The sequence below is a fragment of the Electrophorus electricus genome, chromosome 7 (genome assembly GCF_041902795.1).
Source record: "Electrophorus electricus isolate QZ-2024a chromosome 7, ASM4190279v1, whole genome shotgun sequence".
NCBI lineage: Eukaryota > Metazoa > Chordata > Actinopteri > Gymnotiformes > Gymnotidae > Electrophorus > Electrophorus electricus.
The window spans coordinates 4,647,919-4,664,981 of record NC_137503.1 but is presented as its reverse complement, the minus strand read 5'-3'; the positions used below and the strand labels follow the sequence as shown (position 1 = coordinate 4,664,981).

General features: G+C 45.4%; 1 protein-coding gene across 4 annotated transcripts in view; it reads left to right on the top strand.

Annotated features, from left to right (window-relative positions):
* pde4ba (phosphodiesterase 4B, cAMP-specific a) overlaps nucleotides 1–16,324 on the top strand; it is an 87,398-nt gene extending 71,074 nt beyond the window's left edge. For 3 of the 4 annotated variants that reach the window (XM_027027065.3, XM_027027067.3, XM_027027068.3), the window contains 10 exons: nucleotides 1,725–1,837; nucleotides 9,010–9,103; nucleotides 11,214–11,389; nucleotides 11,495–11,593; nucleotides 11,705–11,869; nucleotides 12,103–12,202; nucleotides 12,325–12,479; nucleotides 12,598–12,720; nucleotides 13,097–13,279; nucleotides 13,440–16,324. In XM_027027065.3, coding sequence (XP_026882866.2) covers nucleotides 1,725–1,837; nucleotides 9,010–9,103; nucleotides 11,214–11,389; nucleotides 11,495–11,593; nucleotides 11,705–11,869; nucleotides 12,103–12,202; nucleotides 12,325–12,479; nucleotides 12,598–12,720; nucleotides 13,097–13,279; nucleotides 13,440–13,814 — 1,583 coding nt within the window. In that variant the 3' untranslated portion in view covers nucleotides 13,815–16,324. Of the gene's footprint in view, nucleotides 1–1,724; nucleotides 1,838–4,758; nucleotides 8,324–9,009; nucleotides 9,104–11,213; nucleotides 11,390–11,494; nucleotides 11,594–11,704; nucleotides 11,870–12,102; nucleotides 12,203–12,324; nucleotides 12,480–12,597; nucleotides 12,721–13,096; nucleotides 13,280–13,439 lie in introns of those variants that run through there. The other variant, XM_027027069.3, reaches the window with a different exon arrangement.
* The last annotated feature ends 739 nt before the right edge of the window (nucleotides 16,325–17,063 follow it).

Sequence of the window (17,063 nt, the reverse complement as noted above, 5' to 3'; positions counted from 1 at the left end):
GACGATCACAGCATTCATTATACTCCGATGGGTTTGACCTTAAATGCCCTGATAGGTTTACTCTAATGTATAGTCATACAACACGTACCCACACAAAGAACATTCCATGTAATTTTTACTGTAAATGTCAGAGTGACATTTCTGAGTTCTTGGGTGGCTTTCATATCTTTCTCAGCCACATGGAGATTAAAAACAAAAAAAAGCACAAAAAACAAAGCAACAAAAAAAAATGCATAGAAAACATTATTGTAGAAAATACTTCAGTGGCTCTTTCCCTGTTATTCTCGGATCCTGCCCCTCTCTTTAACATCGCTGAGTGGTTGTGCTTTCAGAGATATGCTAAGTAGTTAAGATTCAGATTTTTTTCCCTGTTCCACTGCCTGCTGGACACCCCTTGTGTTCTCTGACTACCAGTACACTGCAGTGAGAAGAGAACTTTAGTCTCTTTGATGCACCTTTTTGGGGTGTGTGTGTGTGTGTGCACGCTTTGTAAGACATACAGAGAGTGAGAAAAATGTAAGGTCGATGTAAAATATTTCAAAATAATTGAAACTGCAGATGATTTTTAAAGGAAATGTCATTTGGTATGGCGCACTGTCTTGCATTCACGGCTGTTCGCTGCTCATCCACAGATCTTGCAATAATGTATCCTTGTTATCAGGAGCCCACACTTCATCTTTTATGATGACGCTCTAACACACCTGGCATCGTGTGGAGTCAAGCTCATCGGTTCTGCTCCACCTCTCCTCATGCTTCACTGAAGCAGTGTGAGAGATCAGAGGCTTCTTTGATGCACTGTTACGTTGCTGCATTTTTGCATTTTTCCGCTGTTTCGATGTTGCCTTGCTGCGTTGTTTCATTGCTGCGTTGTTGCACTGCGCTGTTGTTTCAATGCCGCGTTGTCGCATTGCTGGGAGCCCCATGGCAGCGTGCGAGGGTCACACAAGTGGCCTGTCTGTTTCCCACCGCCATGGAGGCAGATCTGTGGCCCTTCTCGCCCTGCTGGTAAACGGTGCTGATGCTTCACACTGGCCTGCACATAATTCAAGCCCAGCACAGGCCAATGCCAGTGAGACTTCATCAGACAATCAGACATGCCAGTTAGCATGTGTGTGGATGGGACCCATCCTCTTTATGTCTCTTTGTTTTCAGACCAGATGTTTTGCTTTTGAGGAAGTATGTGACCGTGTGTACATTGCATATAGTTTTTGTGTGTGCAACATGCAAAAAAAGGTCCCTACCACGCTCTCAACTCATGTCACAATTCATTGGAGTGGGAGACACGTGTAGGTTATGAACTGAAGGCATAGATCCAACAGGCAGAATCAGCCCAGCCAGCTCACGACCAGCGGAGAGAGAGGGGAGAAGTAGAGAGAGAGAGAGACAGAAGTAGAGAGAGAGGGAGGGAGGGAGAGAGAGAGAGAGAGAGAGAGAGAGGGAGGGAGGAAGGAGAGCAGGATTAGAAGGCAGTATCACCGAGCCAATGAATGAACGACAGAAAGAGCAAAAAAAAAAAAACCCTCTTCTAGCTCGCACGCTGCAGAACTCACTCACAGAGCCAGCAGGAGTCTGCGTGTGTGTTGGTGTGTGTGCTTGTGTGTGTGGAAGCACAAGCCACTAGGTGTGTTTGTGCAACCCCAGGATGAAGGATCGTCTAGCAGGCAGTTCTGGAGTGACCATGCAAGCGTTTGACTGCGCGCCTCTCTCTCTGTGCCTCTACCCAGACGACTCCTACCAGAAACTGGCCATGGAGACCATGGAGGAGCTGGACTGGTGCCTGGACCAGCTGGAGACCATCCAGACATACCGTTCCGTCAGCGATATGGCCTCCAACAAGGTGAGCAGAACCTCCTGACAGCGAACTTAGATCAGCCCTTGAGAGATGTCCATTGGCTCTGTACTCTGCAAGACGGTTCGGGTCACTCCTCAGACCGCTGAGCAAATACGGGAAGGTTTGTCTCCTTGTTTTCTCGTGGCACACAAAGGTCTGCTTTGCTTGTGCTCAGAGTCAGTCGACCGGCTGCTTAGTGAATGGAGCTATAGGGAGGCCCCTGCTACCGGTGTTGCAGTCGTATGAGTACTCTCGTCTGCTACATTTAAAAATTGCCTTAGTCCGAATGACATAAGTTCTGACATACACCACCGCATTCTTAACACCTATTGCAAGTCTTGACTTGTAGGGCGCGCAGCAGAAATGGGAATATGCAGAGGATTTGTTGGAATCAATTCATTTTTGAATCGCGGCCAGACGGGCCGAGCGGTGGGCAGCGGAAAGGTGCCAGCAGGGAGCGCTGATCCCAGATCAGGCAACGGTTGCTGGGATGCTCGCTGAATGTATCTGTTTTCCTCATTGAGCAGGTCAGAGCATGTCTGACGCCACTCTGAAGGATTTCCAGGCTTCGCGCAGGAGCTAGGCTACGTTACTTCATATGTCCTGGACTTGATTTCATTACCAGCCTGAGTGTCTCTTCCAGTTATATGCATTGTTAGAAGCAGGGGGTGGTTTGTATAATAGTCTACTTATAGGATGTGACCTAAATGTAAAGTTGGCTTTGTTGTTTTAAACAGTGATGGAATATTTTGTATGGTGTTCGAACTACTGTGTGTAGTCAAAGGTAAAATGTGTAATTTAATGCTAAATATAAAATGAATCCCCAGGTATTTCATCTGTTTATATTGGGTTGGAATTAGACCAGTTGAGAAGTTAGTTGGATAGGCATGTGTTTGGATAGGTTACAATCTCAGTGGTGTCCGTCCGATCAGCTGCTCAGTCTAGCAGTGTGTTGTGTGTGTGTGTGTGTGTGTGTGTGTGTGTGTGTGTGTGTGTATATGTGTATGTGCATGTGTGTGTTTGTGAGTCAGGCTTCCTGTCTCCTTCCTCAGTTCTAGCCGGGTGCAGACTACAATAGAAGCAAGTGCCGTGTGGCAGGGCAAAGCCAAGCTCTCTGTTTGTTTCTGCTTCTGCTGACGTCAAACTGCCATACACTATGGCAGGGGACCCTACTGAAGACAATAGGGATGAATACACAAACACACTTACATACACACTGTCACGCGCACACACACAGGGTAACCAACACGTACTTAGATACACACAACCCCTGAAGGTGAATTCAGGGAGAATTAGATACCGCATATCTGGAAGTATACACACGCACATGCGCACACGTGCACACACACATGTGCACACAAATGCATTCACATGAAAGCATGCTGTTAGAGCTAAAAATTAAAGTTATGGTTCAAAGTTATTTGGTTCAATCAAATGCTCAGGAAGATAAAACTTGTTCAATTTTCAGTTTATTGATCAAAAGCGATATCAAATGCTAAAGCAAAATCAAACAACTGAGGACAAAATCTGCTCAGCCTTTCTCTCAGGTCAGTGTGCTTGGGGACTGATATCAGTCACCTGTTAGAATCAGTAGAGAATCAGTGTCACAATGCGATTAAATAAAAATTCACTTAAACTGAACTTGAGTGAGGGAGAAATGCAGAACATCGTTTTTTTTTTTAATTCTCTGGGGGAGGTACATACACACGTTGTTTTCCTTACCGCCAAACCTCATATCTTCTGCCAGGAGAGTAAAGAAAGATGCAAACAGGAAAGCTAAAACTCGTCACTTATGGAAATCAAATGTACTAGTCTTGAAACTCAGCGAGGACGTCCTTCAGTTAGAAAACAATGAAAAAGCAGATAAAAATCCCTTTAGTGCCTTTATTTCATTCGCACATTCTGAACCCGCAAGAGAAAAACGTCCATCGGGCTGGTGGCTGGTACTGGAAAGCTGCTCTACAGCATGCGTTCAGTTCCAACCGAGAGCTTTCCACCCAGTGACTGCAGAGAGCTCCGCCGGCAAGTAAACTGAACAAGCCTTGCCAGCGTTGGCCAAGCACTCTGTCTGCAAACAGATGTCCGCAAATAGTTTTCGTCTTAAAGTCTTCTGAAATTGCCCTATCCCTCTGACAATAGTTTTGAAAGGAGGTTTTGTGGGATTAGTGATTGGGTCGATGGCAGTGGACTGGAACAGCACCACTGATGGGAGCATGTCACTGGAAGCTGGGAATCACATCTGCCCAATTGCTGTTACGTAGCGTATCTGTAATCAGTAGGCATGGGGTGTTTGTAGCGGAGGGTAGTCAGTCATTAGCCAGGGGTAATTTACGTGCATGTATGTGCAGTCTATACAAATGCCCTAGGGATTTGTATTTCACTGTGTGTGTGTGTGTGTGTGTGTGTGTGTGTGTGTGTGTCTGTGTGTGTGTGTGTGTGTGTGTGTGTGTGTGTGTGTGTGTGTGTGTGTCTGTGTGTGTGTGTGTGTGTGTGCGCGCATGGTGAAAACGTGCGATGTTTGCTTTGATGGCAGGAAAAGTTAAGATCTTATCTGCAACCTTGTTCTAATTCCTGTGCAGAGACTATTTACACTGTAAACTCTGTGGCAATCGCATCACTGCCGCTAATGTGTGCGCAGCATTAAGACAGAAAGGGGCAGGGCCAGCTTCAGAGGGCGTGCTTGTATACCGTGACTCACTCACTGTGGAAGGCAGTCAGTGTGCACAGCTCAGGGAGTCAGTAACACTGCTGTGTCTGTCAAATGCCAAGCCTGAACACCGCTGGATTGTACTGCGCGCACACTCACACACACACACACACGGCAGGACTTAACCCGCTACCTCAAGATGGGAGCTTGCTGCTTTAAGAGAAGAGAGCACAGAAAGTTTGGAAAAGTTAACTGGTGGAAAAAGGTGAGCCTTTGCTGAAGCGGACCTCCATTACTGGGAGTTTAGTTTTGCATTCTGAACTGGTCTTTTTACACGAGTGACCTGAAGAGTTGTTATTCATGTGTTCCGTTAGAACTTTTCTCTGCAGGCTTGATACATTGACCAAGAGAGCGATCGGTGGCATTGATGTGGTTCTTTCCTTGTGCTTATTGCTTTTCTCTTTCTCTCTGTGCTCCTGAGAGGCACGGAGTGTGTGCTTCAGGTTTTGACTGTGTATCTGCCTGCTCACACTCACTCGGAAGTGCTGGGAAGGCTCGTGCAATAGGCCTGCAGGCAGTGTGTCTCCAGCGGCGGCGTGGCTCTCCGAAGTTGCCGGGATGAAAACTGTTAGAATTGAACACGTGTGTAGAGCTACTCTCTAGTACCGGGAATTTTTTCTGTTTGGCATTTTTCTCTTGCAGTTCAGAATGTGTGGCATGTTATAACTAAGTTTGAAACATGAATGGAATGAGGAGGGGAGTTTTATGTACTTTTTCTTTCCAGCATGCTTGGTGAATTTGACTTCCCACAAGTGACTAGCTTTCTTGTCCTGTTAGTTTATATCTTTTCTCTCCTTGTGGATGATATGAGGTTTGTGTGTAAGGAAGGCAGCGTGTGTAAGCATTTTTGTTCATCTTCACACTGCGGAGAAAAGGCATGTTTATGTTCTGTGTTACAGTCCCTCAATTGTGTTTATTTTAAGTTCATTTTAATCATTTAAGTGAATTTTAATGTAATTGCATACACACACACACACACTGAGGGCTTGTCATTTAGGGGAAGTGAGACACTATTCAGATCATAGCTTCTGACCTTTTGTTGGCACACTCCATACTTTTCTCAAGAAGGCTGCTGTGTCATAATGTGTGTATGCCCTCGTTTGAACCCGTTTGTCACCTTCATGTGCGTCAACAGATTTGCTAATGCTGATGTTGTCTTTGCCCATACAGATGAACATGTAATAGTTTTACCACTGTTGCAGACCTTGGTTCCTTGAATTACATTATCATGAGCAAAAATCTGACATATTAATTAACATTCAGGGACGTGGAGCTATATCGCGTTTAACTTCACAGGTCTCATTAGATCAGTTAAAATAACAGATGAAATATTATTACTGGTTTTAGTGTTTAGTTTAGAGGCTTGTGTCAGAAAAGAAACGTTGCAAATCTGCTGTACTCAGGTTCTTTTCTGATTTTTATATGGGTGTTTGACTTCTATAATATTCTTCGGATTCATATGGCATTTATACACAGGACACATTTTTTGCAAAAAGAAACAAATTTCATTTCATGATGGTCCTCAGTTATCGAGTAATTATGTCCTCCTTAAGTTTATACTGCCCACTAGTGGGAGAGAAGAGTAGTAAACATACAACATTCCAACACAGTTTGAAGGAATTTTGTTCAAAATGTAAAACATCTGTGAAATTCTAGCATCATAAATGGAATATTAAGATATATTAAGTTTAGCAAAATAAATCTCTCAGGGAAAGTACTCGCTGTTTAAAAGTTAAACGGAGATGCTCTTCCTCGTTCTCTTCCTTAATGTCAGAGTTTTCCAGCACTCTGCGTTTGGGAGACGAGCAGTAGGAGTCTCCTGACACGTGCCGGAGTAGAAGACATGGTGGATGAGACTGTCTCCCTTCTGCAGCACAGTCTTCCCCGTTGTTTTTCTTTTGCCTGTCTCCTGTTCTCTCATCACTTCTTCCCCACCCACACACACACACACACACACACACACACACACACACACACACGCGCGCGCGTGCACGCACGCATGCACAGAGTCGTCAGCTGGAAATGTAATGTCTTTTGATGGTTCACCCTCAGAATTCCAGACACGTAGCCTGTCAGATCTGAGGCTTCTTTGAAGCAGCTTTTGTTACCTGTCCAAACCACTATGTCATCTTAGCAGCTTTGGGACATCATTATAACACTTCAGTAATGACTGTGGCTTGTGAAAAGGAAATGCATCGTTTTAGGAATGCAGTAATTGCCCTCTGAACAGTTGACTCGAAACGTACCCGGACAAAATGGCCAACAGGAGTGTGCTCATCAGTCACTGGGTCTTTCCCTCTCAGTGGACCCTACCAAGGGCAGCCCATCGAGTCTGGCAGTCTGCCTCTTGCCAAAGAGATTGGGGGAGCTGAACTGGGAGTGTGTGTGTGTCAGTGAGGTCCTCATGATGCTTCAGCAGCCATGTTTGAAGAGGGTCGGAAGGAAGGAGATGCCCCGTGTGAAACAGAACCTTCTACAGAAGCCCAAGTCATGTGACACTGTTGCCATGGCGTCGGGATGTAATTGGCTGTGTTCTGATAGGTGGCATGAAGAGAAGAGAGAGCGCGAGCGAGAGAGAGAGAAGCTGATGTCACCGCAAAGCCGACAGGGAGAGGCAATTATCTCGGTCTCTCCCCATCTCTTGCTTTCACCATGTTCCTCCCACCAGCCTCTCCTGCGTCTGCTGGGTAAAAATAGCCCAGGCCTCCGTCTGGAGCTGCTGTCATGGCTGTTTCATACATTGTAGAGAGAGCCAGTGGCTGCACCGAACCCGCTCATTATCCCAAATCTCTGCCGGTGGGGGGGCGCCACGGTATTATGGCAGGATCCAGCAGGGTTTTCTGAAGGCGGCACACACACAGGCCAGTGAGTGCTGTGTCATCCCCTTTTCAGATGAGAAATGGCTGTGAAAATGAATATGGTGGAGAGCTCTACCCCTCACCCCAAACCCCCACCCTAAACCCCCACCCCCACCACTGGCTTTTCTCTATTCCTTTGCTTTCTGGCCTTGTGCAGCTAAGCAGGGTTTCCCCTCGTCTCTCATCTCTCCGTTGCACCACGCGTGTGCTGGGGCAAGTGTGCTGCTAACCGGGGGGGGGGGGGCATTGAGGAGGGGGTTGGGGAGAGAGACAGAGACAGAGAGAGAGAGAGAGAGAGAGAGAGAGAGAGAGGTAGAGGCACAGAGAGGGAGGGAGTCCTGCAGCAGCAGCGCAGCACTAATCCAGCAGAGGAAGCCCCCCTCCGAGCTAGATGAGCATCCCTGTTTTTTTTTCCTCATCCCTCCCTCCCTCCCTCCCTCCCTCCCTCCCTCCTCTCCCGCGCTCCGCCTCTGCCATAATCCATCGGCGCTGACAGAGCCTCTGCCTTGGCTGCAGCTCCAGACGCTGCACCGCAGCACGCCCGGACCTTCCAGCCCAGGACGGGCGATCCTCGCCGACCGACCCGCACACCCCCCCCTCCCCTCCCCTCCCCCGCCGCCTCGGTACCGCCACCATGGAGAGCACCAGCCAGAGAGCCCTGGCGCTGAGCCACGGCTGCGCTGCCGCTCTGTCCGGCCGCTGATCCAAGCAAGCAGGAGAGGAGAGGAGGGAAGAAGGGATTGGTTTTCTCTGCGAGGAATCCCCGTCGTCTGCCTCTCTGTCTGGCTCTCTCCTCCGTTAAGGATAAGAGTGGATTTTTTTTTTGTTTTGTTTCGTTTTGGTTTTTGGGTTTTTTTGGGATATTAATCAGAATCCAAAATGCCTGAGGCAAACTACCTTCTCTCTGTGTCCTGGGGTTACATTAAGGTGTGTATGGAGAGTGGTGTGGTGGTCAGTGCAGGTTAGCAATGTGGTCGCTCTGATTCTGTGTGTGTTGCGCAGGGGGTCTCCGTGGTCTGGGAGACTGGGGCGATGTGTATACTGCTGCTCACTGTCTGGGCAGCCTGTGCTGGAATGTACAGTCTTGGGTTCTGGTTTTGCTTCTTGCCTTGGATTCAGTCTAACAGATATGTGGTGATAAACTCATAAATATTGTAATATCATTTTTGTTAGTAAAATATGTCCATTTTCAGTGTGACGCAGGATATGGCTGCCTCATTTTTTTTTAGATTTATTTATTTATTTATTTATTCATTTGTTTATTTATTTCTGGCAGATACTGCGTATTTATGGGTCCACAGAATTCATCTCAGATGCAAAGCTTCTCATACACTGCTTATTTGATCACTTTTTGCTGTTAACCTAAAAGTTTACAAAGTGTTTTGAGATATTCCTATTCACGTTTTCACTGCGCATCCCTGTGCCGTGCTATGTACATTTGCTCTGAAGTGACGTTGCTATATTTGTTATATTTGGGAGTTTAGTACACCACCGTCGATGGAAATGTTTCATCCGGATCAGTAGCTATATGAATGGAGCCACCAGTAAAGACGAGATGGTGGCCCCTTCTTGCACATATCTGTCTAATTCTCATCTCTCTTTCCCTCCTCCAGTTCAAGAGGATGTTGAACAGGGAGCTGACGCACCTTTCCGAGATGAGCAGATCTGGCAACCAGGTGTCAGAGTTCATTTCCAACACTTTCCTAGGTAACTACACACACATACGAACCTACTCACACATGCGCATGCAATGTCCCAGAGAGCCACAGATTGCATATAGGCACAAGGTTGCGCTGCAGTGGCCTGTTGGAGAATAAGGTGGAGGTGGGAAAAGATCTCAAATGGAAGGAGAGAGGGCATATCGGAAAGAGAGGCACTCCACAAAGGGCCAAAAGAGCCCAGCAACTGTGCAGAGGACGCGGAGGGAAGGCATTACAGAAGCAAAGGAAAGGTCAGAATATGGATTTGGAACGGCAGGAGGTCTTTGTGGAAAGCTTTACTGGAGCCTCGTATGCAGTACGGCGTGAGTTTCTGCAGGCAGGCAGCTCAGTATCTGAGAGCGAGAGAGAGAGAGAGAGAGAGAGAGAGAGCGAGCGAGAGAGCGAGCGAGAGAGTGAGCGAGAGAGAGAGAGCGAGCGAGAGAGCGATCCCTAATGCAGTAGACAGGAGGGAGGGGGCTGAGCGAGTCATGGAGGGAGAGGGAGAGATTAAGACAGGAGATCCTGCTGTAACGTGACGGTGGAACCCCCTTCACATAAAAGCCAAGCAATAGATCCAATGACTCATCCGGTTCTGAACTTCAAATAAGGGCACTATTACACCGCACGCACACAAACACGCATGCTCACACACGGTTGAAGTTTTGAATTTTATGATCCAGTTTCGCAATCGAGAACAAAATGTTTCTGCCTCACTTTTTTCTGTATGTATTTCCACATGGTGGTTTTTTGTTGTTGTTGTTTTGCTTAACGAGCCATAGACTAGTCCCCTCGACTAGGAGGAAGAGTCTCGGGTTCAGCGTGATGGCTGAGGCTGTTAGCTGTGAGCCATCTGCGAGCGCTCTCACATGTGACTGTTCTCTTCACACCTCCCAGCTCCACTCCCCCAATCTCTCCACGTCGCAAAGAGCAACGGGATTATGCAGGACTGACAGAGAATAGCTTCTTCCCTTTGTCTCCTTCTCCCTGACTACGCCCCTGGTTTCTGGGTTTCAGAGCAGGCGAGGCTGGGAGGGTGGTTCAGTGGAGGGTGGAGCGTCGGGAAGGACTTGGTGGAGCACGGGGGAAGTGTAGTCAAAATCGTGTGTTTAGGTAAAGATGTGTAAATCCATGTTGGATTCTGTTTCCTTTGCTCCATAATGTGAGCCAGAGGGGGGGGGGGGGGGGGAGAATGGGAGTTAAGGAGGCAAGAGACCCTTTCGTAAGCTTCGTCAGAGCGTCCCAATTCCTTAGAGTGAACGGTAAAACATGTAGCCTCTCAAGTTCAGCAGCAGTAGAAATGACGGATTAATGAATGTATTCATGAATGGATTAATGACTTGCCACTCTTTGTCCTCTGCCGATTTCAGCTAGGACACTTCTGAGACCGTATTATTAGCTTTTTCAGTTACAGTAGTGACAGAAGAAGCTGGAAGTTGTCACAGGGCTAATTAACTGAAGCTTGTGGGACTGTATCCAGGCTTTCTGCCTCTGGAGAAGGGCTGAAATAAGGAAATTGTTCACTGTCCTTGGGGACAAAAGATGGTGTTGGAAAATGTAATCTTCATATATTTAGAAGCCCTGGGCAGTGACAGGGTGTGAATGAGGTTTTTCCCTTTGGGATTTCTGTCTCCGTAAATAAGGCCCAAAACAGGGTTTAGGCTCTGTTCTGAGACTGAATATGTCTTTCTCTGACACACACACACACACACACACACACACACACACACACACACACACACACACTCACACTCACACTCATTCAAAGAGCAGGTGTCAGCTATTCAGTTGTTTCTATGCACCTGGGTTCCTTCAGGCCAGAGGCAGTTGCTGACGTCACTCAGCCAGAGGCATTACACAGGCAACGATTCTCCAACAAAGCCTCTCTGTTCATGTGTCTGCTCTTTTTGGAGATCACAAAGATGTGACTGAGCTCTGGAATGCCATCCGGTCACAGTTCTCTCTCTTACACTTCCCTTATTAGCCAAAGAACTGGAAGCGACACAAGTGCTACTGCAGAAGAAGAATAACAAAACCTGCATTGCATTGCACTATTGAAACCGAATTTCATCCACAAAAAAAAGGTCTAATATGTTTGTTCGGACCGTTTCTTTGTGCAGACAAACAGAATGAGGTGGAGATCCCACCACCCACACCGAAGGCTCGGGAAAAGAAGAAGAGGCAACAGCTGATGACTCAGATCAGCGGCGTGAAGAAGGTGTCTCACGGGCCCAGCCTGAACAGCGGCATCACCCGCTTCGGCATCAAAACCGACAAGGAGGATTTGCTGTCGAAGGTAGAGCCAGGAGAAGAGCTGTCATACACCCCTCCACCAAGGCTTGGATAAGGAAGCCTGAGTTTCAGGAGACTTACCACACTCTCTGGTACTTTCTGTCTGCAGGAACTGGAAGACCTGAATAAGTGGGGCCTGAACATATTTACCGTGTCCGAATATTCCAACAACCGCCCTCTGACGTGCATCATGTACGCCATCTTCCAGGTCGGTCCTCTCCTTCCAAATGCATCTCCGTCAAACGCAGGCATCCGCTTACGCGTGCCACGTCGCCCTTGAACTCCTCTAACGGTGACATTTTCAATCTGTCCCCAACAGGAACGAGACCTGCTGAAGACGTTTAAGATCCCGGCCGACACATTCGTGACGTATATGATGACTCTGGAGGATCACTACCACTCGGATGTGGCCTACCACAACAGCCTGCATGCTGCAGACGTGGCTCAGTCCACACACATCCTTCTGTCAACACCTGCACTGGATGTAAGGGCCTATTCCTTTCTTTTCAGTATGGACCAAAAAGCTAATCAGGCTCATATCATGGCCATCATGCTATAAACCTCGAATCCAAGAGCACATCTTTGTGCAGATGATTGTCCAACTGGAGTTTGATCCCTCTTTAAGTTATGCTGTAGTGTTTCACAGAAATCCTCTGGGAATCTGTGCTGCATCGGGCTTGACTTGAGTCATGAAGTTGTCTCGTTTCCCCACATCAGGCCGTCTTCACTGATCTGGAGATCCTGGCTGCCATTTTCGCAGCAGCCATTCACGACGTAGACCACCCAGGCGTTTCCAATCAGTTCCTCATCAACACAAGTAAGTAGACACAAACCGCTTCTGTGCCCGATTGGGGTTAGAATCTCTGGAGCTGGAGCTGTAGTCGGATTCGTGCTCCGATGACTAAACTTTTTTCGGCCCTTCCTCTTTGTCTTACTCAGACTCTGAGCTGGCCCTCATGTACAATGATGAGTCAGTACTGGAGAACCACCACCTCGCTGTGGGATTCAAGCTCCTCCAGGAGGAAAACTGTGACATCTTCCAGAACCTCACTAAGAAACAGAGGCAATCACTCAGGAAGATGGTCATTGACATGGTAAGGCCCCCTCCACCTCACACTCTGGCTGCTTTTAGCATACTCCCTGGCTTTATTTACATCATTTCCTGATGTTCATGTGAAGGTGACCAGGTTTGATTTTCCTTCCTGTCCCCAGGTACTTGCCACAGATATGTCTAAGCACATGAGCTTACTGGCTGATCTAAAGACTATGGTGGAGACGAAGAAGGTTACCAGCTCGGGAGTGTTGCTCCTGGATAACTACACAGACAGGATACAGGTAGGGACATTAAAGATGTGTATTTTTTCTTCTTGGCAAAAGAGACATTTTCTCCAGCGCAAGACCCTCGTAATTGAATGAGAGAATGAATTGGTTAAAGTTGAAGGCAAGGCAGGTACAATATTGGATCATCAAAAAAGCCAAACCAGTTTCTCCCCATTCCATTTTTATGGATGCCTTATAGTCTCCTATTGCTTCCCAATCTCCATTGTGCTCTCTCACCAGTTAAGATAACTGATACGTGCAAGAAAGATTACCACTGACTTCCTTCAACGTTAAGTTCAGTGTCCTGTATGGCCAGTATTTATGTAGAAAACTGCCCACAAAGCTGTGTATTGTATTCAGTGATCAAATCGGAGGATTCCTTTCATTGTAGGTTCTTCGGAATATGGTGCACTGTGCTGATCTGAGCAACCCCACCAAGTCTCTGGAGCTGTACAGACAGTGGACAGACCGCATCATGGAGGAGTTCTTCCACCAAGGTGACCGCGAGAGAGAGCGTGGGATGGAGATCAGTCCCATGTGTGACAAACATACGGCCTCAGTAGAGAAATCACAGGTCAGTGTCTTTCATAAAAAAATCGGATTTGCACCGCACTGCTAATACATAAAATTTCTGATTGGCAGAGAGCTATTTAAATACGTGATAGCAAAAAAGCCAGATTATACTATGAATGCGTGTAGGATGTCGTAACTAATGAAATCTATTCTGCATCCAGGTTGGTTTTATTGACTACATCGTCCATCCGTTATGGGAAACCTGGGCCGACTTGGTGCACCCGGATGCTCAGGACATCCTGGACACTTTGGAGGACAATCGGAACTGGTACCAGAGCATGATCCCACAGAGCCCCTCACCACCCTTCTACCAGCCTGACAAGGAAGGCCACCTCGGGGGGCCAGGGGCTGACAAATTCCAGTTCGAACTCACTCTGGAGGAAGAGGACTCGGAAGGCACAGAAAAAGATGAACAGAGTCAAGGAGATGAGGAAGAGGAGGACGAAGCAGAAGTGGAAGATCAGGCGGAAGAGATGGAGCCAGCCACAACGCACATCCAGATCGTCACTCATGACGCTTCCCCTGTGGACACATAGGACATCGTGCGCCCCGCATTAGTGGGTAGTAACCTTCGTTTTTCTCCTTGCAATCTTGCATTCGATGCTTTTTACCAGAGCCCAGAGAGGGAGCTTTTTTTAGCCCTCGCAGTAAGAGGAGGCCTGGTCCTCCTTGGCACGTGTGCTTGGAGCCAGCGTGGTTGGAGCTCTCAGGAAATAACTGCTGCAGACATTTTGGAGATGAGTGATGGACAGGTAATTCCTGAAGGAAAGGGGCCATCTGCAGACCTTTGGACTCATCTTGCGGGCCAGCGGTCGAGGAGTTGACACTACTGAGAGGATCGGAGGGGTTTTTTGTACCAAGTGACTTTTTTTCTAAAGCTATTGGGATAAGTTGGGGTAGTGAACGAACTACTGATGAACAAGTATTTGTAAAGAAAGAAACTATTTACTTTTCTGTACCATTTGTCTAAAGACTTTGTGTGCCTTTTTTACTATTGTCTTTTTAATAGTATTTTTTATTTATTGAACATACTTTAGTATAACTGTACATGAAGATGTTTTTGTTTTCTAAAGGCAAATCAGACAGCTTACATGCAGAATCATTTTATATAAACCGAAGAGAGAACTCAGCGTCTTCCTTTATATTTGGCAATATAACTAAATAATCCAAATGTCTGACATATGTTCAGAAAACTTAGAAATGTAGTTTCCAATGAAAGATGCACTTTGTCATTTTAGAAAAAAATTTGTCTGATTCTTTTTTTTATGTACTACAAGCATGTTGTGTAGTCCCACCCAGTTCACAGTAAGCTTAGTAAAAGCATAAACCCATTACAAGGCCATGATTTCAAATGAGACAAATCTAGATGTAACTGGCAAGTGAGCAGTGATTTTGCTACGAAAGTGTCATTGGTTTTCACAAAAGAATCTGAAACTACATTGAATTCCAGAACTTGGTGCTGGACTTCCTTCTTGTCCAGCATTCTTTTAACCTAAATAACAGTTTGGAAAGTAATCTCTACCTGTCTCTGCCCTCACTCACACCCAATGCTCCCCTTGACAGAAGCTATGAGGGTTAAATTAGGTTTTGTGGCCTAACGATGTTTTTGATTCACATCAAGGGTGGCTACAGAAAACGTTTGGCTGACCCAATTTGACTCAACAAACATTCTTTGTATTTAGCTAGAAGACAAGGTTTTTAAAATCCTTCATCCTGAAGTTATCAGTCGGAGGACTTTGTGTCCCCTTCACTGAATACATTTCCTAGGGTTTCAGTTCTCATGATTTGATTTTAAGACATTGTCATGTGAGTCTCAATAGGAGACTTGGTGAATGTTGCTTTTGATGTCTCAGAAATATATCCCTCCAGTTCTACATCTCTGAAGCCCAATACTATTTAAAGCATAAGGATAATTTACCATTGCATTAGACCACGTTCAAATATTTTTCATTTGTTTTATACACTTAAATATCCATTGTTGTCCATTTTACCAGATCTAAGTCTATTAGGTATAGTATATAGCCAAAGTAGCATGAAAAAGTGGGTGCGTGTGTGTGTGTGTGTGTGTGTGTGTGTGTGTGTGTGTGTGTGTGTGTGTGTGTGTGATGATCTCAATTCTTTTCTCTCATCTGTCCATGCCTTTACACCCAATGTCTATGTTTGATTTTAGTTTAAGGCAGTCCTTTGCTGTTTGTAATAGTGTATTTATTACCTTTGACTGTACATAAGGAATGATGGTTCTTTGTAAATTTATTTTTAATTTATATGCACTTGCATTACCGAACATTGGTGGTGTTTTTTGTGTAGTGGGCTCTTGAAATGAGTCTATTATATTTGGTAATATTGTTTTTGTTAATATATATATATATATATATATATATATATATATATATATATGCTACATAAATATATCGCACAATATACAACTGCCCAGAAAAGTAACGTAAGATAAACACAATCCATTTGTTACAGGGGGTTGTGTAGATAAGACACAAGAACATACTGTAGACATCTGTCAGATATAAGAAGCTTTGTGTGTCACTGTTTGGTGCAACATAAGAAACTTGATACCACGAGATAGTACACACTGACACTTCTAACAGCATTTTGATTGCAGATTGCTAAGAATGGCTCAGAAATTTTTATACAATGTTGGACTTTCAAACTACTCATATTGGTCACGAATGTTGATATCTCTGAACACCAGTGTAAAATGGATATGAATTACAAAAATGTGATCTTCTATAATTATTTGTGCTAATGTGAACTATTTTTCTGGCCTTGTTAGCAGTTTTGGAATTCAAATCGTCAGTATAACTTTGTTAATCTATGTTTAAGATCTTTTGGTCCAATTTGTGTCCAAAAGGACTAGTCAAGAGTTAGTAATATCTGCATGAGGGATGGATTTTTTTTGTCTAGTAATCCCACTCTGTTGCAGGTGAATATTCAATGTTTCACACAATGTATGGTATAATATTGTATATTGTGTTCAATAAAATCTAAAGCTACTTTTCTATGAAGTGATTAAAAACAAAGCATGAATATATACATTTTTGTTGCGTTCTTTATTCTTTTAGGCTTAAAAGCTGTATGCAATATTAAATTTGTTATTGGGGCCCATTTTTAAATTTGTTATTGGGGCCCATGACATTAAGCTCATAAATAAAAGTCAATAACAATTTAGTAACCTCATAAACGGAGTGCTACAGAGCATTCAGAATTATGCTTGAGTTTATTTGAAGCAGCATTAAGGCGAATTGCATTTAGCTTCAATCTTTAGGCATGTCCCAGCCTGCACAGAGCTGAATGCAGTATGACACAGTCACATTGCATCATATCCTTCACAATCATGCTCCCTCCAGCTAGAGCTGCTCCCAGATCGGAGTCAGCCTGGTGCCAGCTGAGTGGTGCCAACCCCTGTCTATCACACTCCAGTGGGTCATAACGTAAGGGAAGAAGGAAGTTTAAGATTGTTTGCTGGTATAAAATGGGCACTTCTTTTCCCTTCTCTCAAAACCCCACATTACGGATGAATAGTATTACAGCTATCATAGAGCAGACTGTAACTTTCAAAGTGTATCATAAAGCAATGATTTACTAGTGAATCAGTTTTACTAGTGAAGACAGTGGTGTACAGTTTGGCTCATCTTATTCTCCATCAAACATAAATTAGTCTTTTTGCTCTCCTCCCAGTGGGCCCAAAGGTTGCTATTTATGGCAGCTAAGTAGTAAGGTGTCTAGTGACTAGTTGTATTTGTATCATGCCCCAATTGTCAATCAGCCAA